The sequence below is a fragment of the Megalobrama amblycephala genome, linkage group LG4, assembly GCF_018812025.1.
Source record: "Megalobrama amblycephala isolate DHTTF-2021 linkage group LG4, ASM1881202v1, whole genome shotgun sequence".
NCBI classification, from domain to species: Eukaryota; Metazoa; Chordata; class Actinopteri; order Cypriniformes; family Xenocyprididae; genus Megalobrama; species Megalobrama amblycephala.
In genome coordinates, this window is record NC_063047.1 from 54,974,476 (window position 1) to 54,998,665 (window position 24,190).

A 24,190-nucleotide genomic window follows, 5' to 3' on the forward strand; every position below is an offset into this window, starting at 1 on the left:
AGAAGCTTCTAAGGAACCCCAAGCTTGTGCCAGGCTCTGGCCTAGACTTTTCATTCACCAAAGATCCTCTGAATCCAACTGGTTCTCTCTCATCAAGACAACATCTGCAAAGATCAACTTAAAGGGTTAGTTCACCCAAAAATGAAAATTCTGTCATTTATTACTTACCCTCATGCCATTCCACACCCGTAAAACCTTCGTTCATCTTCGCAACACAAATTAAGATATTTTAGTTGAAATCCGATGGCTCTGTGAGGCCTCCATAGGGAGCAATGACACTTCCTCTCTCAAGATCCATAAAGGTACTAAAAACATTTTATTCCATCTGCTGTATTGAATCTGCTGTTCGGAGCACCAAAGTCATGTGATTTCAGCCGTTGGCAGTTTGACACGCGATCTGAATCAAGATTCGATACACTGATTCATTTGTGCTCCGAATCTTCCTGAAACAGTGTTTTGAAATCGTCCATCACTATATAAGTCGTTATTTTGTATTTTTTGGCGCACCAAAAATATTCTCATCGCTTTATAATATTAATATTGAACCACTGTACTCACATGAACCAATTTAAATATGTTTTTAGTACCTTTATGGATCTTGAGAGAGGAAATGTCATTGCTCCCTATGGAGGCCTCACAGAGCCATCGGATTTCAACTAAAATATCTTAATTTGTGTTGCGAAGATGAACGAAGGTTTTACGGGTGTGGAATGGCATGAGGGTAAGTAATAAATGACAGAATTTTCATTTTTGGGTGAACTAACCCTTTAACAAGCCTTGACAAATTGCATCAGGACAGTTACATTTAAATGGGCGAGACCTGTAAGTATCAAACTTTGTCTCATTATTTGATACATTAAGCCTGTTGATCTGCTGAATTTCAAACAATGCAATAACTTCTTGCTTAAGTAGTTTAAGTGTTTAGTTTAGTTAATAAAGTCTTGTTCATGTCACACGTAAAGTTTCCATGTTTCATGGTCATATACTGGAGTCCCTAATCATGCAGATCTTGACTACATGCTCTGAGTAGTACTGTACAATAAGAATGTTATTTCCCATAACCTGGAAATGAACATTTCATAGAATTAATAAACAATTAACACTGAGTGTTCATTGGCCAAACAGGTTAATTGATTGTAATATTAATTTTAATAAAAGTTCATTTTATTAACTGATCTAAATATTTATAATTAATTATAACTAGTTATGATTAATTTTTCATATTTCTTTTGAGCTAATTTGCTACAAGTGCGCTCAAAGAGTTGCCCCATGATAGGATGCCCCAATTGCTTTGGCCTCATGGCCTGAGCTTATCAACGTTGGGCAAATACTTGCTTCACCCTAAGTATTTTCAACCCAGTGTGGAACGATGAAAGGCCTGTTATGGGCCCTTACCTTGAGTTCCCTAGGGTCTTCCATTCTGCGCTTGTACAGTGCTCAGCGTAAATGAGTATACCCCCTTTGAAAAGTAACATGTTAAACAATATCTCAATGAACACAAAAACAATTTCCAAAATGTTGACAAGACTAAGTTTAATATAACATCTGTTTAACTTATAACATGAAAGGAAGGTTAATAATATAACTTACATTACACATTTTTCAGTTTTACTCAAATTAGGGTGATGCAAAAATGAGTACACCCCACAACAAAAACTACTACATGCAGTGCTTTGTATGGCCTTCATGATTTTTAATGACAGCACCAAGTCTTCTAGGCTTGGAATAAACAAGTTGGCGACATTTTTCAAAATCTATCTTTTTCCATTCTTCAAGATTGAGCTCTTTTAGAGACTGGATGCTAGATGGAGAGTGATGCTCAACTTGTCTCTTCAGAATTTCCCATAGGTGTTCAATTGGGTTCAGATCAGGAGCCACTGAATCACAGAAATCCAACAGTGGCCTTAGATGTGTGTTTAGGATCATTGTCATGTTGGAAAAGTGCACAACGACCAAGGGCACAGAGTGATGGTAGCATCTTTTTTTTCAGTATAGAGCAGTAGATCTGTGAATTCATGATGCCATCAATGAAATGCAGCTCCCGACACCAGCAGCACTCATGCAGCCCCACATAAGGACACTGCCACCACCATGTTTCACTGTAGGCACCATGCATTTTTCTTTGTATTCCTCACCTTTGCGATGCCATACAGTTTTGAAGCCATCAGTTCCAAAAACATTTATCTTGCTCTCATCACTCCAGAGTATAGAGTCCCAGTAGTCTTCATCTTTGTCAGCATGGGCCCTGGCAAACTCTAGGCGGGCTTTTTTGTGCCTGGGCTTTAGGAGAGGCTTCTTTCGTGGACGGCACCCATGCATGCCATTCCTCTGCAGTGTATGCCATATTGTGTCATGGGAAATAGTCACCCCAGTTTAGCTTTTTACATCTTTAGATAACTGCAGTGAACTTGCATGCCAATTTTCTTCAACCCTTCTCATCAGAAGACGCTCCTTCCGTGGACGACCTGGACGTCTCTGTGAGTTCCATCTTTTTAAAATTTTTGTACCACTTTTGCTAAAGCATTCTGACTGATAAGTAAAGCTTTGCTGATTTTCTTGTAGCCTTCAAAGAAATTAATTTCTTTCTCAGGTCTTGTGACATTTCTCTTCCATGTGGTGCCACTGCTGATAGCATGAAATGAGAAGGGGTTTTAACACCTTTTTATAGTCAACTGTCTGCTGGACACCTGTGTAATGAATAATTAGACTCACCTGTGGTTGAATTCTTGTTAAATTAGTAGTTAATTTGTAGTCTAAAATTTAGCTTTGCTCCAGAGAATTTCAGTGGGGTGTACTCATTTTTGCATCACCCTAATTTGAGTAAAACTGAAAATGTAGTTCTCTAAGTTATATTATTAACCTTACTTTCATGTTATAAGTTAAACAGATGTTATATAAAACTTAGTCTTGTCAACATTTTGAAAATTGTTTTTGTGTTCATTGAGATATTGTTTAAAATGTTACTTTTCAAAGGGGGTGTACTCATTTACGCTGAGCACTGTAGCACAAAGCTATTGGATTGCATTCCCCAAAGTGTCAGTAACTGATGCAATGCGAATGAACCGTATAAAAAGGGAATGTTTCCTTTCTTTCTCTTTCTTTCATTTTGAACAAAAAATAAATGTAAAATAAAATATAAAACTACAATAAGTGTGTTACAACATATCGAAGGAAAAATCAATATCTATAAAGTGTTATAAACAATAATTGCATATGACCGAAAAGGAGCAGGATGAAGCAAAAGCTTGTTATTTTTCCCACCCCTTATACAACTCTAAATAGTTCCAGTACATATATATATATATATATATATATATATATATATATATATATATATATATATATATATATATTCATAGCAAGATAAAAAATATACAGTAATTTTAAACATCAACCAAATTTTTACATTTTACACCAAACAACCCATCACCCTATAATCACACATTTCAATGCAATCAGTATTTTAACTCACACTCACAATCACCTCTGTTCGTCCTCATATCCTTTTAATAAAGTGTTTTTATACAACTTTTAAACTGTTTAATGTTTGTATAATGTTTTAACAACTGCTACAAACCCTTCCACAACTTCACCCCACAAATAGTGATTTTTTCTTTATGTGCAGTTCCCACCAGATTTTGTAGTCTAAAATCACACCAAGAAATTTTCATATACTCTTTCTATACTTATATTGTCAATTTTCAATTTTCAGTTACTAACATAACCTCAGTTCCCTGAGATAACAGGAACAAGCATTGTATAGTTGGCGTGCTACTACGCTTGCATTGAGTTGCTTGCCGCTCCTCAGTCGAAAGATTCTGATGATATGGCATTCACATATGGCATTCACATATTCCCCTTGGTTTTATGACCAGGGCCCAACATTTGTTGTTACATTTGCTCCATTTGATATTGATTTTGGTAAAATGTTCATAATATTATGACACATGCAAGCAGAGATGGGCACTCGAGTTAGTGACTCGGACTCGACCTGAAATGACTTCAGACTTGACTCAGCCTGACAAAAAGGACTTGTGAATATTTTAAAAACAATGCAAGTCTTTTATCCTTGAAACTGCAGTCTGTAACTTTTTTTGGTAAAAAATTATCCAAAATCAATTTTTGAGCAAATACATAACCAGCCATTGTTCAAAATTATCTCCTTATCTTAGTTTGATTCACAACGGTAAGCTTTTAATAATGTGTTCTAATGTGGCACTGGTAGGTTTTCACGGGAGATTCGAGCATCACGTCTGTTTACATAAAAAAGGAGTCCCAGCTAGTAGGTTATATCACATGTGAGGATTCTGCAGGTGTCAGATCATTTAGAGCCTTTTCTCACAGCAGCTGGAATAATTAAATATATAATTTGATGGCAGATTGTATGGTATGACAAATTAGAGATTAGACTATGACAAACGTTAGAGATTAGACTAAGAAATTGAAATCTACAGGTAACACTAATACACACTAAATAGACGTAGTTACGCAATGCTAACATTAACAATTTGAGAACAAAGTGTAACAATAATAAAAATTTGCATGGTTTGATGTGATATGAGCTAAGCGATCATTAGACCCTTTGTACTACATACAACATGTAGCACGTCATGTCATTGTGTAGAACGTCATGGCATTGTGTACTACGTCGCTGAAGTTAATGCTTTTTGGACGTACGTTGAATGCGTATGGCTGTTGCACCGGAAGCTTGTTATTTTACTTTATAAAGTTTTAAATAAGGAAACTTGTCTTACACAAACACATTGATTCGCTTCAGAAGGCCTTTATTAACCCCCTGGAGTCGTATGGACTCTTTTTTTTTATTTTATGAATGGATACATTTTTTTTGTCTTCAGAATTTGGGTTAACATTCACAACTATTATAAACCTTGGAGGACAAAGGATATTTTTAAATATATATCTGATTGTGTTCGTCTGAAAGAAGATAGTCATATACACCTAGGATGGCTTGAGTGTGAGTAAATCATGAAACAATTTTAGAGATGTTAATCCATTTATTACAAAAAGCGCATATTTTAATGCATCACAATCAGCATGCATAGTTTTCAACTGACTTAAAAATTCTGAGGTTTGATATTATAAATTATGATATTCGTAAATAACACCGCTGCATAACAAACTGCTATATAACAAACTGTAACTGGCGCCCTCTTGTGTCCAATTAGCGACTGTATTAAAAATGACTAATTGTCTTGTTGCCAGGATGATTGTTTTGTACATTGTAATGCATTATAAAGCAACAAGCTGGAAGTACATTATCCCTTACATCTCAGGACCTTTATTACAAACAAGCCTTTTTTGTAAGGCATGAAATGACTTGAGACTCGACTCTTGACAAAAGACTCTAGACTTACAAGTTTACAAGACTCCAAATTTAAAAGTATGTGACTAAATCGATTGCTCCTGTCTGCTCCTGTCTGTCTTGTTTGCGTCTCCGTATAGCTTCGTTTTGAATCTCTTACTATCATTCATTGTTGTTTATATTATCATTGCCATATATCTAATATTGTCTACCACATTAATCTGACGTCGCTAGCCTTTAATCTTTTAATCTAAATCGCTATCACAACGCGTTTGCATCTCGCTAGCTTGTTAACTTGTCATCTTGTCATCAGTCTCTCGCGTGCTCCTTTTTCTACGCGTTCATCAAACAGCTGTGTTAAGTCGGATCGGTCTACAAACACGGTGAGTCATGTCATCCTCTCCTTCTATTGCAACGTGCTCTGCCTGTCACATGTTCAGTATAGCTTTCTCTGTCAGCGACGAGGGATTTACATGTCATAAATGTAGGGAAATAGTCAGGCTGACAGAGAAAATCTCAGAATTAGAGACACGCATCCAAACTTTAATCAAGGATAGTAAGAATGCAAGGGCTTTAGATTCTGTTTTGGATGCGACTAGCTTAGTAAACTCTGTACATTGTTCAGTTCCGGCTGTAGAGCCTGTGCAGCAGGGCAATTGGGTAACGGTGAGGCGGCCTAGCTGCGGAAAACACCACTCTTCCGTTCCAATAAGAACATCAAACAGTTCTCCCCACTCAGTGATGCACCCACTGAGAATCCTGTTGAAACTTTGCCAGTCGGAGATCACTAAAATTAACATTAAAGAGGTGTGTGAACTCGCAAGTACAATGTCAAAAACAGTAATTTGCTCTGGCCCTCTTCCTGTTCGTAGGAGTGATGAGATAGTTAGCAGATTATCATCACTCAATGGCTGGCTGTTTAAGTGGTGTCCGCAGAATAATATAGGTTTCACAGACAATTGGAAATGTTTTTTTTTTATCTGCGATAATGAACGCGATATTGCGTAGCTTGTCAGTGAACTACGGCTCTGTCTATTAAATGGCGCTCCATTTGAAAGCAGGTGATGGCGATTTAGCGGTAATCAGGGAACCGGCTTTACTGACGAAATGCACATGACAATAGCATGCGATATATCACCCAGCCCTACTAGCTGCGGATAAAGTCTTTGTTGTTGGTGATTTTAATATCCATGTAGATAATGAAAAAGATGCATTGGGATTGGCATTTACAGACATTCTAAACTCTATTGGAATTAGACAACACGTGTCAGGACCCACTCATTGTCATAACCATACTTTAGATCTAATATTGTCACATGGAATCGATATTGATGCTGTTGAAATTCTGCAGCAGAGTGACGACATCTCAGATCATTATCTAGCCTCGTGTATACTACATTTAGTCAAGGCTGCTAAACTGCCTCCCTGCCACAAATATGGTAGAACCATCACTTCTACTACTAAAGATCGCTTTATAAATAATCTTCCTGTTCAGTTTCATCGCCATAGCATACCAGACAGCTTAGAAGACCTTGTTGTTGCAACAGAAACTATTGCCTCTGTCTTTTCCAGCACATTAGACTCAGTTGCTCCTTTGCGCTTAAAAAAGATTAAGGAAATTAATCCAACGCCATGGTGCAATGAGCACACTTGGGCCCTAAAGGGAGCAGCCAGAAAAATGGAGTGCAGCTGGAAAAAAACAAAACTAGAAGTTTTTCGCATTTCGTGGAGAGAGAGAGAATGATTGAGTACAGAAAGGCCTTAAAAACTGCTAGATCTGCCTATTTTTCAAATCTTTTAGAAGAAAATAAACACAACCCTAGGTATTTATTTGATACAGTGGCTAAATTAACAAGAAATAAAGCTTCAAATTCTGATGTTTCTAAACAGCTCAGCAGTAATGACTTTATGAATTACTTTACTTGCAAGATTGACAATATTAGAGAGAAAATTATAACCATGCAACCGTCTACTACAGTATCATATCAGATGTACATTAGCATTGTAGCGTCCCTGAGGAAAAATTCTATTTATTCACTGCTTTAAGAGAGGAAGAATTGTCTAAACTTGTTAAATCATCAAAATCAACAACATGTATGTTAGACCCTATACCGACTAAGCTATTGAAAGAGATGCTTCTAGAGGTCATAGATCCTTCTTCTTAATATTGTTAATTCATCTTTATCACTAGGATACGTACCAAAAACCTTTAAGCTGGCTATTATTAAACCTCTTATTAAAAAAACCACAACTTGATCCTAGAGAATTAGTCAATTACAAGCCGATCTCAAATCTCACTTTTCTGTCAAAAATACTAAAAAAGGCAGTATCATCACAACTATGTTCCTTTTTACAAAGAAATGGTATCTGTGAGGATTTCCAGTCAGGATTTAGACCGTACCATAGTACTGAGACTGCTCTCATTAGAGTTACAAATTATTTGCTCATATCATCAGATCGTGGTTGTATCTCTCTATTAGTGTTACTGGATCTTAGTGCTGTATTTGACACTATCGATCACAACATTCTTTTAAATAGACTCGAAAATTATGTTGGCATTAGTGGAATTGCATTGTCATGGTTCAAATCATACTTATCTGACCGTTATCAATTTGTAGTAGTAAACAAAGAGATGTCATATCGATCACAAGTTCAATATGGAGTACCGCAAGGCTCAGTACTAGGACCGTTGCTTTTTACTCTGTACATGCTACGCTTGGGAGATATCATTAGGAAGCATGGCGTTAGTTTTCACTGTTACGCTGAAGATACTCAGCTCTACATTTCTTTGCACCCTGACGAAACTTACCAATTCACAAAATTAACGGAATTCATAGCCGATATAAAAAATTGGATGACCAGTAATTTCCTACTGCTAAAATTTAGAAAAAACAGAGATTCTAATTTTTGGACTAAAAACTTCTACACGTAATAACCTAGAATCTAACACTTGATAGCTGCTCTGATAAGTCTTTGTCTTTAGTTAGGAACCTGGGTGTGCTCTTTGATACCAATCTTTCATTTGAAGGCCATGTTTCTAGCATCTGTAAAACCACATTCCACATTCCATCTTAAAATATATATATCAGTGTTTTGATCTGCCTGCATTGACACCATTGTATGCAAACTGAACTGAACTGAGCTGGATGATGACATCACTGTTTACTCCAGTGCTGATATAGATATATTAACTAAATTAATAACTATTGTTTCTTACATCGGAATGAATCGATACTGAATTTACTTAAGATGGATACTGACATCATTTTATTTAAGAGCTGTTGTGCAGCCAAAATTATATACCAGTAATCACTGTAAAGCTGCTTTGACACAATCTGCATTGTAAAAAGCTCTATATAAACAAAGGTGACTTGACTTGACTCAGACTCCAGTGATAAAAAAAGACTTCAGACTTGACTCGGACTTCATATGAAAGACTTCTTGAATATCTCTGCATTCAAGTGTCTGACCACAAATAAATCCACAACATCAACTTAAAAAAAACATTATTTTTTTACATACAAGGTATCCTTCTAACAACGACGATAAGCTACCATCAATATAATGGTTAATTTTTGACAAAATAAATTTTATTTCTGTTTTTACAAGGTACTGTTATTAAAAGTTATGCACTCATAAAGGGTTGTCATCATGGTACCTAATAACATTTTGCAGTTCTCGGAACCAGTTTCGGTACCAGAGCAAAAAATGTTGAATTAAGTACTTTTAAAAATGCTATCCCGTTTTGTCTCATCCGTTTGTTATCACTGTCAATCATCGCAGTTTCTAATTTAATAGCGCATTTAAATATGGTTGTCAATTCAGAAACTTTGCAGTGTACTTTACAGCATGAACATTAAACTTGTATACACTCTTTATAATCACAAAGCCTTTAAATCTCTAAAGCCCAGAACACACCAATCCGATGCCGACGAACTAGTGGTGATGAAAGTAGACTGCGGGGTTGGCTCACGTTGGCAGCATCTGGGTCCAAAGTTGCCCTGACACACCAAACCGACGATTGACACCCGACAAGCAAGTAGCACGTCCATTCTGCGCCTGCGTAAGAAGAAATGCCTTTTTGTACCAGCAGGTGGCAGAATGATCAGATGGCCCGACTGACCAACGAGCTCCAACGGTGATTAAACATGTCGAATCTGCGAAAAAAAAGCGGACGAGGACCAACTACAGCCGACGGTGCAGAACACACTGAGAAAACTTAGTTGGCCGACAAACAAAAACTGGCCGACCATTGGCTTGGTGTATTCCGGGCTTAACGCACAAGCTCACTGAATTCTGCACTTTCATGAAAACTCCCCGTTTTAATAAAAAAAGCTGTCTTAATTGTACAATGAATCTCTTTTTTACATTTTGTTTACAGTTTGTTGGTTTTAATGAATGGATCGACGAGCATGCAGCTCATGTTTAACAAAACAAAATCACATGTGTTTTCAGCAGTGTAAAGCGAATTCTGACTAATTAACTGGGGTGCGTTTCCCGAAAGCATCGTTGGTGAACTATGGTCGTAAGTCCCATTGAACTCTATTGGTAACGACGGAACTTACGACCATAGTTCGCTTTGGGAAACGCACCCCTGACTAGCACCTCTGCTCTGATCGGCCTTTGCATTCACGAGCTCAGCAGATATGATTGTGATTGGCTACAATGCTCAACTCTTGTAAAAACACACTGTAAATAGAAAGATTTGCCACTCATAAAGCACTCAAACATGAACAAGAGCGTTTAAAAGCAGCATCTATCATAGCACATAACTTGTGCTCATATTGTTACTTTACTGAGACACAAAAACTGTTAATGTTAAATCATGTTTCTGACACTTAAATGATGGAAATGTAAACCAGTAAGTCGTTTCCTTTACAGTCTGGACTACAAGAGAGTGATAAATAACCATTACAGTGATTCAGACTGATTGCCTCATTCTAACATGTACACACAGAGGACTGATTGAATCAACACTTCTGTGTAAAAGTCCAGAGTCTGTGTCACTTCATTATCACTCCTCTAACAGCCATCATCCTCTTCAATGAGTCCAGAGGCCCTCAGCACATTGTCTAACTACCATCAACCAAGAACAAAGACCAACTACCCACTTAGCAATCTACATGTCCATGTATCTATCTTGTGTTAACTATGCGGCCTCAGACGACAATTTTATGCAATCTATTATCTTTTTTTGATACACAAGGAAAGAGAACAAACTCCCTTCAGTGATGCATCTGTTGTTTTTTGTCATTGATTAGTTATTGATTTTCCTATAGCTTTTTTATCTTGGCTTCCTCAAACTGTCTGCAAAAATATACTGAATCTTAAAATAGCCAATTTCTGTAACCTTTGTGCTGAGTGTTGGTTTTCTTGGAAGGAAAAAAACATGAAGAACCAATTCTAAAATATAGCTGCAAGCAGCGATGATGGGCCCAAGCTCCGGCACTACCACCACCCCAGTGGCTTTAGGACAACCGCACACGACAGGCACTATGCATTTAACACTAGAACCGTCACAGGGTAAAATTTACCCATGGCAGATTTTCATAAAAATATCCAATTCTCCCAGTCAATGACTTTTACTAAAATTGTGTTATTTACAATCCCCTGTTGTTAAAATATGTTTAGATAAAACCAGATTGTTATAGCTCACTTTCAAATGTGTGAAGTTATCATCTGCAGCTTAAATTTTTTTAAGTCCAAAAGTATTTATCTTGGTTTTTTATATATTTATTAACCTTATTATTAAACTAATTATATAAAACTATGTTGTCAGTGCACTACAAATAAACTGGTTCTATGACTTTATTTTGTCATTAAAGGGTTAGTTAATCCAAAAATGAAAATTGTGTCATTAATTGTTTCATCAATCAAGTTACGAAGAAAGTGTAAACTAGCGTCAAGTCAGTTAAGTTTTTTTCGTAAGTTGAATAGGGAAGGCGTAGGATGTAGCGTAAAGAGATTCATTTGAACTGTGAGAGTTTTACATTTTTGTAAGTAGAATACGGAAGGTAGTCTGGCGAAGCTAGATATTTTACTTTATGACTTGTTAAATATGGATTATTTTTTTTTTTTTTCAAAAATGCATCGCTTTGCTTCAGAAGGCTTTTATTAACCCCCCGGAGTCTTGTGGAGTACATGTTTATGATGGATAGATCTGGATGAAGACATTTTCTTCAGCTCATACTCAATGATCCCGCTCACTGCCATTATAAACCTCGGATGCATCAGGATATTTATTGATATTTCTCAGATTGTGTTCACCCGAAAGAAGAAAGTCATATACAACTAGGATGGCTTGAGGATGAGTAAAGCTTGGGGTAATTTTCATTTGAAAGTGAACTATTCCTTTAATTTTATGAAGTGAAGAGAATACTTTTTGTGCACAAAAACGAAACAAAAATAACGACTTTATTCAACGATATCTTCTCTTCTGTGTCTTTCTCTTTCACTTTTGTTCAGCGCTTCCAGGTTCTAGGGTGAACTAACCCTTTAAAACTGATAGAAACAGATCCTAATCAGGGGTAGGTAATGTCGGTCATGGAGTGCCGCTGTCGTGCAAAGTTTAGCTCCAACCCAAATCAAACACACATAAACAAGCTAATCAATGTCTTCAGGATTACTAAGGCTACAGGCAGGCAAGTTTTTTTCAGGGTTGGAGCAAAACTCTGCAGGACATTGGCGCTCCAGAAGCAACGTTGCCTATCCCTGTCCTACATCTTTATGAGATTTCTTATCCTGTAATGCAAGCAAATCCATAGAGCAATGAAAGGGTTAAATTCTAAACCATCAAGAGTGTAAAATAGACTAAAACACCTAGACACACACACACAGAGGCAGAGTGAGTTCAATGTATCAGCTGGATACTATTTCCCAGTTAGTTGAGCCAGAAGATTCAAAAACATTATAAACAAATAAAATCTAAATTGTGCCAGAAAGTAGATTTTGATTATGTCTAATATTTATCCAAATGCAATACCTAATAAAAGCAAGTCATTATTAAGTCCATAAGTATTTATCTTAAGGTCTTTTTATATTTTTATTAACCTAATTATTAAACAAAACTAATTGCACTACAATTGGAGTGCACTACAAATCAAATGCAGGGCTCCAGACTGCGACTAAGCGAAATAGTCATATTTTGCAACCTTTTTTTCTGCCAGCGTGACTAAATTTTGTTAGAGGTCGTGCTGGTGCGACCACCTCATTGCACAACTGATAAGAGCTGCCATTTCTGTTTAATATGAGAAACATCAAATGGCAAATGAAATGAAAGTGAAATGAAACAGTGCTACTCTTTTGAGCTGTGCAGCGCATACCGTTTATCAGCACTGAGCAATACTAGAAAGCACAGCACAGCAAGTTCAGCATGTGCAGATCTCGATCACTTGACACTGCTTAATACACACCACTGGGAGATCCGGTGAGAAGCATTTAAATTCGCCGCAAAATTAATAACATCACTGCGAGATTTAGTGGCAACTGCAAGCATTCAAATTCAGCAAAGAAATGACTGTTCGCAAATACACAGCCTCTTTAGTAACTGTTGCTATGTCCGACAAGACATGCAATTCTCACGCCACACATCATGTTCTCACACAGTGAAAAATACATTGTGGAGCAAAGAGGACACGTCAACAGACAAGACAGAGCAGGTTACTTTTGATATGAAACAACTTTTTTTTTTTAATTTTGCATTTAAAGTAATTTAAAGCATAAATACCGTTTCGTGGCTCTTTAATGTGTTGTGACAGATCGCTATAGTGCCTCAGTTCAAGCGGCTCATAAAGCGATAATCTCTTCCTACTAGTTAATTTATAACATCAAATAAACATTAATGAACATCAGAAGGAATGTTGTTTCAATCGCGGAAAGATGTCAGTACACACCATTTTTCAAGTTCAAGTCCACCGACGATAATATGCTAAATCCCGACTGCTTTTTTGGACATAATGGTGGATTTGGCGTAGGGCTGTGCCAATAAACGATATCATATCGAATCGCGATAAAATATATGTCGATAACGATGATAAGCTCTAGGCATTTTTACTCGATATGGATTAATGTAAGAGCCAATCATACAGCAGAAATATGCGACAACAGCAAATCAGCGTGCAGCTTTAAACGTTCACGTCAAAGAACAAAGTCAATTTCCTACAGCACTTTGTAAAGAGAACTCGACACAAGGATGACAAAAATGAGTGGAAGTAGCAACGAAAGTGAAACTAACCTCGAGTTATCCAAAAATGATGAAATTGATGACAAAATAGGTAGAACGAATTCAGTTATAATGGAAGTGGTTTGCTTATTTGAAAAGCGACCAGGCGCAGATTAGGTATATTAACGGCCGCCCAAGTATATTTGGAGACACATTTATGCTTTTATTTTTATCCTCTTATACTTTTGTATCCACCGAAGATAATGAATAAACCATCCGCGATCGATTAACTAGTGGAAAATCTCCTCTCGCCCTACGTGTTTCGTACCTGCTCGTTATGTGTGCGTCAGAAATGTTTACTCCCGCTGACATTCCCACGTGCGCTGCAGTATTTCACAAAGAGCGCTGCATGTTGCAATGTCACAAGGTAGCATTGTTGCGTGTTCTACATGCTCACGCAATAGCACTTCAAAGTGATTTTCAATCAATGAAAAGCGCAGATTTATGCCAAGCGATTGCTAATGAACTCGAGTTGATGAATTATGACAATGTCTACATTATGGCCTTTATCCCCTGTGTATTTCGGACTTGTTTATAATTAAAAGTCACATGCTAAGTTAGTAAGTGGTCTGAGTTTTGTTCTGTTTAGTTCATGTTTAGAGTTTGTTTTTTCTTTGGTCACATGTTCCCCTTTGTTCTCAGTTTCCCGCCACTTGTCTGTTGTCATGGTTCCTGATTTGATTAGTGTTTGAGTTCTTCTGTGTCTTGTTAGTTAGTCTCGTTTGGTCCTGTTTTCCTTGTATTTAAGCCCTGTGTTTGTTCAGTTCCATTGTCAGTTCTCTTTTGCATTTACCCAGTTGTTCTGTTTGGATTTCCCTATTCAAGAGTGTTCTGTTTTTGTTTACGTTATTGTAAATAAACCTGACTGCTTGCAATTAGATCCTACACCTCATCCTTTGCTGCAACCAGCGGTTACAATAAGTTGTCTTAATTTAAGGCCAAATGTGTAATCTGTTTTTGTTAATAAACTATACTTTAAAATGTAATTAATAAACCCTCATATATTTCATAGTTGGGATACTCTCTTAAAGCTGGCAGCATTAACAGTTTATATATCGATATGGGAAAACATTATTGAGATAACATTTTTGCCATATCGCCCAGCCCTAATTTGGCGTTATGATTAGTTAGATCACCTGTCAATCAAACTCCCGCCGAAGTGTCAATTTTCTGCTATAAACCACAGATATCAGTTCAAATAGCACTGACATGGAAACCAGGAGAAACACTGTGCCACGAACAAGTTAAGGCTCTGCAGTCCACAAATCACCATGGATTTAATGTAGTAACGTTTACTAAAACCATTATAGTATTGTGGCAGAAATACTCAAATGCTTTTACATTTTTAATTTCAGGGTTCATGCAAATTTTTGAGAGTGAAATTCAAGCACTTATTAAGGACTTTTTAAAGTGCTTCACACATTTTCCAGCATTTAAAAGCTCTAAATATAAATTTTTTATGTTATTTTTAATGTAATGATTTGTTAAACTAAAAGTTAAAAGGTGAAGGAAAACTAACACTTCTAGGCAAACAAAATGCTTAAAAACATGAAATTAACACTAGATGGCAGCAGAGGAGCACTTATTGTCTCCCTGGAAAAGTCTCATGAAAAACAAAAACTTCTTCAAATTGTCACTGAATTATACAGAAAGTAGAGTGCTCCTTTTATAATCACTGAAGCCGTCTGTCAGTTCAGTATGGTACATTTAATAAGAGTAGAATATTTACATTTTTCTTTTATCTGCATCTCAATTCAAGCTCAGTGCTTTACTGTCAAATTTCCAATGAATAAACATAATATTATTAGTAACTGCACTTGTTAATGCAAAACAATAGTAATATGATTAAATTACATTTATGATTTTTTTTAAAAATGGCACCACCAAATCAGGTGCTGGCGCCACCTTCTGTACAACTTAGTGGCACCAGCACCACTGCTCTCAAAAGTAAGTCTGAAGCCCTGTATACCCAAATGCAATAGCTAATAAAAGTAATTATGTCTAAAAACACTGTTCTCAGCAACAAGGCTTTTCTCAACCCTATTAAAAATAGGCCTTTTTAATATAGTTACACTGAGCATTACATTTACATTGTATTTTATTTATTTCAACCAGATAACATGAAATCTGCATAGTTTTAACTTGCACATAATGCATTAAATATAAAAAAGAATAAAATGTTTTTTGTTTTACTTTTTATTTGCATTATTTTATGTAGAAAGAAATGGTGGATAATTTATTATATAAGACCAGTTTCCCTTTTTGTCATTACTTTAATCCCTTGCTATGGCAACACCATTCAAGATATCCAATACCTGTTAGCATCTTCAATATATTGGCATCATGTTAAGAAAGAATGGTGTGAGTCGTATGAAGCCCTTTGGAAGAGTAGTTAAAAATTCAGAGCTTAATTAAAAAAAATCCACATTCAAACAAAAATAGCTGACTTCCTGTTGGTTAGAGCAAATGACTGTAAAATAGAATGTTGTGCGGCATGATGAGAAAAATGTATGTACAGAGTTTGGTGACTGTAGGTAAAACTAACCCCCCACTTTAGTCAAAATGTGGTGCTACTGAGCCACTCCTACATGCCTATTTCTAAGGCTTTGCCCATGTGTACTGGCTGACAACTTTGATGTGTGTTTCGAGTTTCATGCAATTTGATGCATGCTAAGAGTCTCAAAAACACCCAAAAAGAATATTAAAGTTTGACACATTATGTAGAAAAGTATATCAAATTCCAAAGCATGTGTTGGCATTTGACTTAGAGTGAGAAAGTTTGTGCCATACGAAACACCTGCACCCGCCAATTTTAGAAAGCAGTGTAAACAAACAAAGTTTATATATACTTACTCCACAAACACAGAAAACAACGATAAGACATAAACATACAGAAAGCTAATGCTAACAGCATTTACTTGTCGCCTTTGTCTGCGATATTTTTGTTCTTTTCTCAGCCTCGATGATATGTAGTACTCCAAGTTGTCATAGTAGATTTTGTCTCTTAGCCCTCATTTTTGCTCTTTCAATCACATAACTTATACATCTACATTCCATCTCTGTTACCACAAAACCCATGACACAACAAACAGCTCCAATCACGGCATCCTCCATCCTCCAGTTGTTGACATTGTTGAATGCCGCACTTAAGTAACGTCGCTGCTAACCGGCTTACGTCACTTCAGGGTTCCTACTGGCAGAAAATGCCCTAGGGCAGTGGTTTTCAAACCTGTCCAGGAGCACTGCCAGTGTTGACAATTGCTTTCAATTGAAGGTAGCTAAAACTGGTAGCTAAATGTCACTAGATGACATCATAATGGCAAATTCAATGATCTATATAAATATGAATATAGATCAAGTGGGCAAAATAAGAATCTAGAAAAGGTTTGTTCAAGAAGTTGCTAGATTTGTCCCTAAACTTTTGAAAAAAAAAAAAAAAAAAAAGTCTCAAAATGTGCAGGGAAGTCACTAAATTATGTGACAAAATCCCTAAACTGGCAACACTGAGCACTGCACATTTTATATGTCTCGCTCATCTAACACACCTAATTCAACTCATTAGCTTATAAAGACTCCAAGACCTGAAGAGTGTGTGTGAGTGAGTGAGTGAGTGAGTGAGTGAGTGAGTGAGTGAGTGAGTGAGTGAGTGTGTGTGTGTGTGTGTGTGTGTGTGTGTGTGTGTGTGTGTGTGTGTGTGTGTGTGTGTGTGTGTGTGTGTGTCACATAAGAGAGAGATAAGGTGCTTCTCGTTTCTTATTTATGCAATCCTCGTTTCCTTTCCTTGCGCCTCAGCTCCACCCCTGTAGGATGTGAGGGGAGGATGCAAGGAAAGAAAATGAGGATGGAGGAATCGAAGAAAATGTTATTTGTGTTGGAATGTTCTTGATCCCTCAAGTGTCACTTCAACGCATCATCAGCTGCGCTCAAGGGATCTGCCCTTATGTTGTTAAAGTTTGGTTATTTAAAAAACTCATTATATTAAAGCAAGATGTTCCATTGAAATATGTGAGATGTAAAGTTTATTTAAACTGCAAAAGTAAAGCATACATTTAAATTATTGTGACAGATGTGAAGGGGGAGGAGAATGTATATGTGCGTCAGGTTTTTTGATGAGAAATACTTCCGCAAAAGATACACTTGTGTATCCTCGCTCATGACTCCTCAGGAAGCTTCCTCAATCCTCGCCTCCTCATGGTGCAATTAGAGAATTGAGATGTCCTTCAAGATGGCTGAGTTTGATCGGTTTCCGGGTCACAGAATGGAGTAGGAGTGAGGAAGCATCAATCTGAGTATTGAGAAGCACCCATAATGTGCAAAATGTGTTTGAAACCACCTTCCCTATGGGAAATTAAGTTCTCGGGGGACCGCCCTGGTGGCTAGTTCCTATAACTGAGTATAACGACCCAGTGCGAAAGCCCAGAGAACAGGACTCTTTTATTACTAGGAATACTTTTATGCTGATACAGCATAATTTTTGGTGTTTTACTTAATTGATTAGATTAGAAGAATCTAGCAAGGGGTGCCCAATCCTTTTCCTGAAGATCTACCTACCTGCAGAGTTCAGATCCAACACACCTGCCTGTAATTATCAAGTGCCCCTGAAGATCTTCATTAGCTGGTTCAGTTGTGTTTGATCAGGATTGGAGCTGAACTTTGCAGGAATGTGGATCTCCAAGAACAGGATTAGGCTCCCCTGATCTAGCACAACAGGAACTCAATAAAAAAGGTCAAAGCGAAATTAAAACAAAATATTGCAGTTTAGCCAAAATAGCAGCTGACCTCCATAGATGCAGCAGTCAGAAAACACAAACACTGATAAGAACTTTATAAGAACACAAAACACCGCAAAATGGTGCATGGCACATAAAAAGCAAAGAGATGCGAAGCAAATCATAGGCATTAGCTGGGATTATGGCCATTGCTAAAAACAAATGCAAACAATTGGGGCCGACATTTGGTTAGGTTTAACATTTTCTAATGGTAACAATAATTCAGACAAAGAGTGAAAATGGGTAAAGATGAATCTTATATCTTATAGCATAGATTTACCCATGGAAGTGAAATTTATTCCACACAGATTACAAACTACATAAATGACAGATTCAAAAATAAAACAAAAAGATGTCAAATTCTGCGTTAAAATTACGAAGCCCAAATATCCCAAAGCTGAGTGCACACTATTGTTTTATTGCATATTTAGTTAATGCAATTTTGGCTATTGCATAAGCCAACAAGAGAACAAAACTACTGTCAATGACAATTTATGCTGAACCCACCCAGAATTGATCTGAAACTGCTTATCTGTAAAAACATGCATGTATGTATGACCAGAGATAAAGGCTCCCCTCATTTACAATTTTAAATAGTGGCCAGTTTCAAAAATGCAGATGTTGAGTTTGAGAATATCTCACACTTGTGTTTAAAAGTTGACTGTGTGTATTAGGTTTATTATCCAGATGTGTTTGTAGCAATCTGACTTCAGGTTCAGATCAGATCACTGAAGACTCATTTCACCCAGGCATATTTGCATGGAAATCTGACAATATAGAAGAGGTCTGTACATTTCTGGAAGTTGGTCCATTCATGCTCATTCTCCATGGACTGGAGTGATTAAGGTCATGGGATCAGCTGAACATATCATAGGATAACATGAGCACAACATAGTCCGATTATAAACATAATTGATCCTTTAAACACACAAGCCTAAACATATGACTCTATCACTCCAAGTGCTATGGGGTTTTTAACCAGGTGCCCCTCGGAGTCCAAGGTCCTGGACAGATATTTGAAACATTTTCTTAAAAAATGATTTCTCAAAAATCTATATATTTCTAAATGTATTTCTAAATATAGTATTTTTGCATGATCTGATAAGCATTGTAAAATGTAATAATAATGTTTGTAAATGTTGATTAAAACGTTATACTGTAGGCAAATCTAGCCTTTTATAAATTGGTGTCCCTGGGTAGGCTGAGGGCCTGTTTGGTGGTCCCTGAGTCTGTAAAGCCCCTTCTACAGGTCAAGGTGCAGAAGCTGCATTTTAGCAGCTGGTGTGATCGTTTCCATCAAGTTGTTACAATGTACCGTTAATGTAAAATAGCTTTTTTATGTGAATATTCCAGTGAAATGTGCAAAGCAAACCTGACCTTTTAAACTGACACAGTGAGACTCGTTTTACTACTAAACAGCAGTAAACCAGCAAATGATAATACAAGAGCTGTCTGGCCTTACAGAACTGCTCAACTGTCACCAAACTCACCTCTCGCTGACCAGCACGACGTCGGCATCTGTCCACTGCTTGAAAATGGACGGAAGCACTTTTCTAAAAGTGAAGAAGAGACCGGGGAAGACCACAACGCCGCAAATCAACACTTGCAACATCTTGTCCCGCTATAAAACCTGATCTGATGTTTTGTCGAAAACAAGATACCGCGTTAAAATAGCAGCGCTGAGTTGGTGTGGTCAGGGAAGCATTAGAGCAGCGGTTCCCCTGCCTCAGCAGCGCTCACTGTACTGTACACACACGAATAACGGTGGAGGTGTCCGGTGATTGATTGCTCTTCACTCCTGCTTCACAAGCGGGGACCAGCAAGTATTCTGTTACATGTTAAGGTTCGTGAACTGACGACCCATTTTAGCATGCGATATCTACTTGGCAGTTATGCGAAATTGCATGAACGTCCACGGGAACGATTAAAATAGGCTACTTGTTTAGAGCAGGCGAGTATCCGCTGCTCGGCGAGCGTTGCTCATTCCTGCGCGGGTTTAGAGTTGGAGAATAGCAATGGCCGAGTCGTGAACGGAATCGTTCTTTTGAGTCGGATCTTTTCGATGAATCAATTGAACCGGTTCACAAAAAATGATCTGTTCACGAACAGGACTGAGAGGTCCGAGTGGTTCTTTTTATTGAACATGCAAAATACATTTATTATGGCAATATATAATAAATTAATAATTAATAAACTAATAAATTAGTAATAAATCAAGGCAAATCAATAGCTACAACAGTGAAAATGAAAACATGTACAAATGAACTAAACTAAATGCATTTGAGTCTCTTATCATCCCAGCAATTTGCAGGCCTGTTTACCCTTCTTATATTTTAATTTTAGAAAATAGTTACACTCAAAATATTTTTTTTAAATAGAGAAATAAGGTTTCGTCTTACATTTATGGATACAGACTTTACCCAGAATCAACATTACATTAACTGAAAAAATCTGCTTTGTCAGAGCGGGTCATGAATCAACAGCTCACTGAATCATTGAAGCATAGTGAACTGAGCAGAACGAACGGAAGATTGACCGATGGGCCGAATAACATAAATGCTACTACATGAATCAACAGCTCACTGAATCATTGAAGCATAGTGAACTGAGCAAAATGAACGGAAGATTGGCCGATGGGCCGAATAACATAAATGCTACTACATGAATCAACAGCTCACTGAATCATTGAAGCATAGTGAACTGAGCAGAATGAACGGAAGATTGACCGATGGGCCGAATAACATAAATGCTACTAGAAATAAAATATTCTAGAAATATTTTCACGAAACTTAGTTGGTTTAATGAATAGCTTTATAATGCTAACTTGTTCAGCGGAGAGAAACAATTAATTGTAGTATTGTTTCAATGCAATTCTTCAAGGCTAATGACTCAAACATCAAGATTAGCTTACATATGGCTTTACTGGAGCTTTTATAGAGCATGTAATATGCTACGTGTGTTGGGGACCACGTGATGACGTAAAGACTCACTGAACCTTTTTTGAAACGAACTGTTCGAAAGAACTGATTCGCGGGAATGAGTCAAACTTACCAGCACTGGAGAGCACGCAGCTGCATTGAACCACTCCACTTACACTCTATGCGCACAACAGCGCCATCTAGGCGCCTCGCCGTTAATAACTCTACGTCAATTCTGTTTCTAAATAATTTAAAATGTTACGTTTTGGTTTATTGTACGTTTAAAATGTCAGTGAGAGTCTTTGCTCAAGAGTTTCAGCTTTTTTGTAAAATACACAATGTCTTTTTTGAAACTTGTGGATATATGTTTATGTGGTCTAGTCTAGGCTATATCTTTGTGTAGACCTACACGAGAAAGGGGTTAAAAAGTCATAAAGGCTTTAGGATCACTGATTTTATGAATTGTGGTAGCTACAAGTGATCACACCATGCTGAGTACACATACAGGAGAGCCTTTGTTCCCAAACAGCCTACACAATCCTAATCCATCTGTCCCACCAACCCCCACTTCTTAGCTGCCCATTCATGCTGATCTAGGAAAGGCGAGAATGTGACTTCCACCCTTTGGTCCCCAGGACATAGTTTCCTCTCACTGGGACCAATTACAAATGCTCCTTGTTGTGCCTTTCCACGCCACTGCTCCACAGTTTTCCCCATCCAGCAACTAAATAAACCAGTCTTCATAAACCACTCTCTTAAAAATAACTTAATAATGAAGACACAACATTTTTCTCAAGCTTGAAGTGAACTATAAAACCATCAGAACTTTATCACTTGCAATATACTGAAACATTTCCAGGAGCTTAAGTTATATCCATTAATGATTGTTTTAATGTTGAACAGGACTTGAGGCGGGACTTGATTTTGTCCTTCGGGAATTGATTGGATCGTTGGAAGTTGGGCGTTGCTAACAAAATGGAGGCAGAAAATGTGAAAGTTTGAAACAGAAAATAGGGGTTTTCATCTTGCCACTTTCTTGGTAAAGAAAACATCTTTTTACTCAAATGAATCAAAATGGAGTTACTGCATTTTGGAACCAAACTCTTTTAATATATATTAGACACCTTTTTTAAAAAATCTATTAACCCCTATTGAGTGACATGAGAAAAGAAAAAACATTTTGTGAGAAAATGAAAGAAGGAAGTTGGGTCACACTCTATATTAGTAGTATTTAACTACAATGTACATAAAAATGGTGAGGTAAAATGTACTTATTGTGTCCATGTTGTATTGCAAAACACTTTTGCTGTTATTGAGGTGGGATACTGGCAAGGCTAGGGACAGGTTTGGTGGTATAGTTAGGTTTACGTGTAAGGGACGGGTCATCAGTAGAGATGTAATTACAGAAATGAATTGCACCTGTAATTACATGCAGGGTTTTTTTAAAATATAGTTACAAAGTAAAAACATGTATGTACACAATAAGTATTGTATTAAATAACTATTTTAAATGTTAGTAAATAGTAGTAGACACTTAACATAAAGTGGGACCAGAAGCTGCACCAAAAACAATTCCTTGATATGTAAACCTTTATTTTTGCATCTCTGTAGCCTGTTGCTTTTTCCCAGTACTCCAGAATAAGTGTTTTTGTTTGTTTGTTTGTTTGTTTGTTTGTTTATCATTTCTGAATTTATAGAAAGATGTTAAAATTAACTTAATGTAGAGTGATTACTTCTGATTGCAGAAATTGACTGTAGGCTAGTGTTTTTGTCAGAATCTCATGATTTCAACATTACAGAAAATGCCATGACATGAACGATGACGTATGAAACCTGTGATAATGACCTGTTAATTTCCACATGGATAATTTGTATGCAATAAATCCATGGAGACTGGGGCTTTTTATAACATCACTCTCATAAAATAGTGCGTCATTGTAATTTCAGTATACAGATCTGCTAGGTTGTTATAGTGATTGAGCTTTTAATAGGATATGTGATATGAAGAATAATATAAAACAGACGATGAGTGGAGAGTGATTGAAGTTCCAAGATATCCAGCCATTCTAAACAGGTCAGTAATGTAATTTTGTGTCAAACAATATACATTTATATTTGCAGTTTACTTTTTTTCTTTTAATTTGTTCAATAATAACTTTTAGTTACTTTTGTTTTGTTTTATTTTTTTATATTACTTTTTTTCTTGGTAATGTAACATGCATCATCGTTTATTGTAATTTTTTACTTGTTCCACTAATAAAAAAAGAATATAATTTAGTGTTACTGGAGTTTTTGGTAACACTTTAACTACATTATTATTATTATTAACTACAGTTAACTACATTAGTTAACATGAATTAAGAATGAACAATACTTCTACATCATTTAATAATCTTAGTTAATGTTAATTTCAGCATTTACTTATACATTATTAAAATCAAAAGTTGTATTTGTTAACATTAGTTAATGCACTGTGAACTAACATGAACAAACAATGAATGACTGTATTGTTATTAACTAATATTAAAGGTGCAGTAAGTGATTTCTGAGAAACGCTGTTGAAAGTGGATCAGACCGAGTACCACAGCTCACTTGTAGCCAATCAGCAGTAGGGGGCGTGTCCACTCATGAGCAAGAGGGAGATCTGAAGAAAGACTGTAGAAAAGAGAGATGGCTGAGAGACATTAAAAGAGAAAAGGTCAGAGGAATATCACTGGAAAAAGAAGGGTTATGGTCAGGCAAGAGCTTTGGGACTCATGTTAATAATAGAGAAGCTTCCCAGCGCTGTAGAGACCCTAGAAAATGGATGCAGAGATTGTGTTGTTTCTGCTCCATACATGAGTAACATTTGTTTTGCTATTTCACAGAACCAAGATATGCTTGTAATGTTAATGGACAGCTTTGAGTGTCTTTGTTTATCTGGAGCTAGTGTGCTGTTGGCGACTAACAACCTTTAAAA

The 24,190-nt window shown here is 36.8% G+C and overlaps 1 protein-coding gene across 1 annotated transcript in view; it reads right to left on the bottom strand.

The window, feature by feature from the left end:
• The window catches only part of tlcd3a (TLC domain containing 3A), a 69,792-nt gene extending 49,458 nt beyond the window's left edge, over positions 1–20,334 (bottom strand). Inside the window, exon 1 of the mRNA XM_048190071.1 lies at positions 19,804–20,334. Within this exon, the coding sequence (XP_048046028.1) occupies positions 19,804–19,925 (122 nt within the window). The 5' untranslated portion in view covers positions 19,926–20,334. The remainder of the gene's footprint in view (positions 1–19,803) is intronic.
• Positions 20,335–24,190: the final 3,856 nt, after the last annotated feature.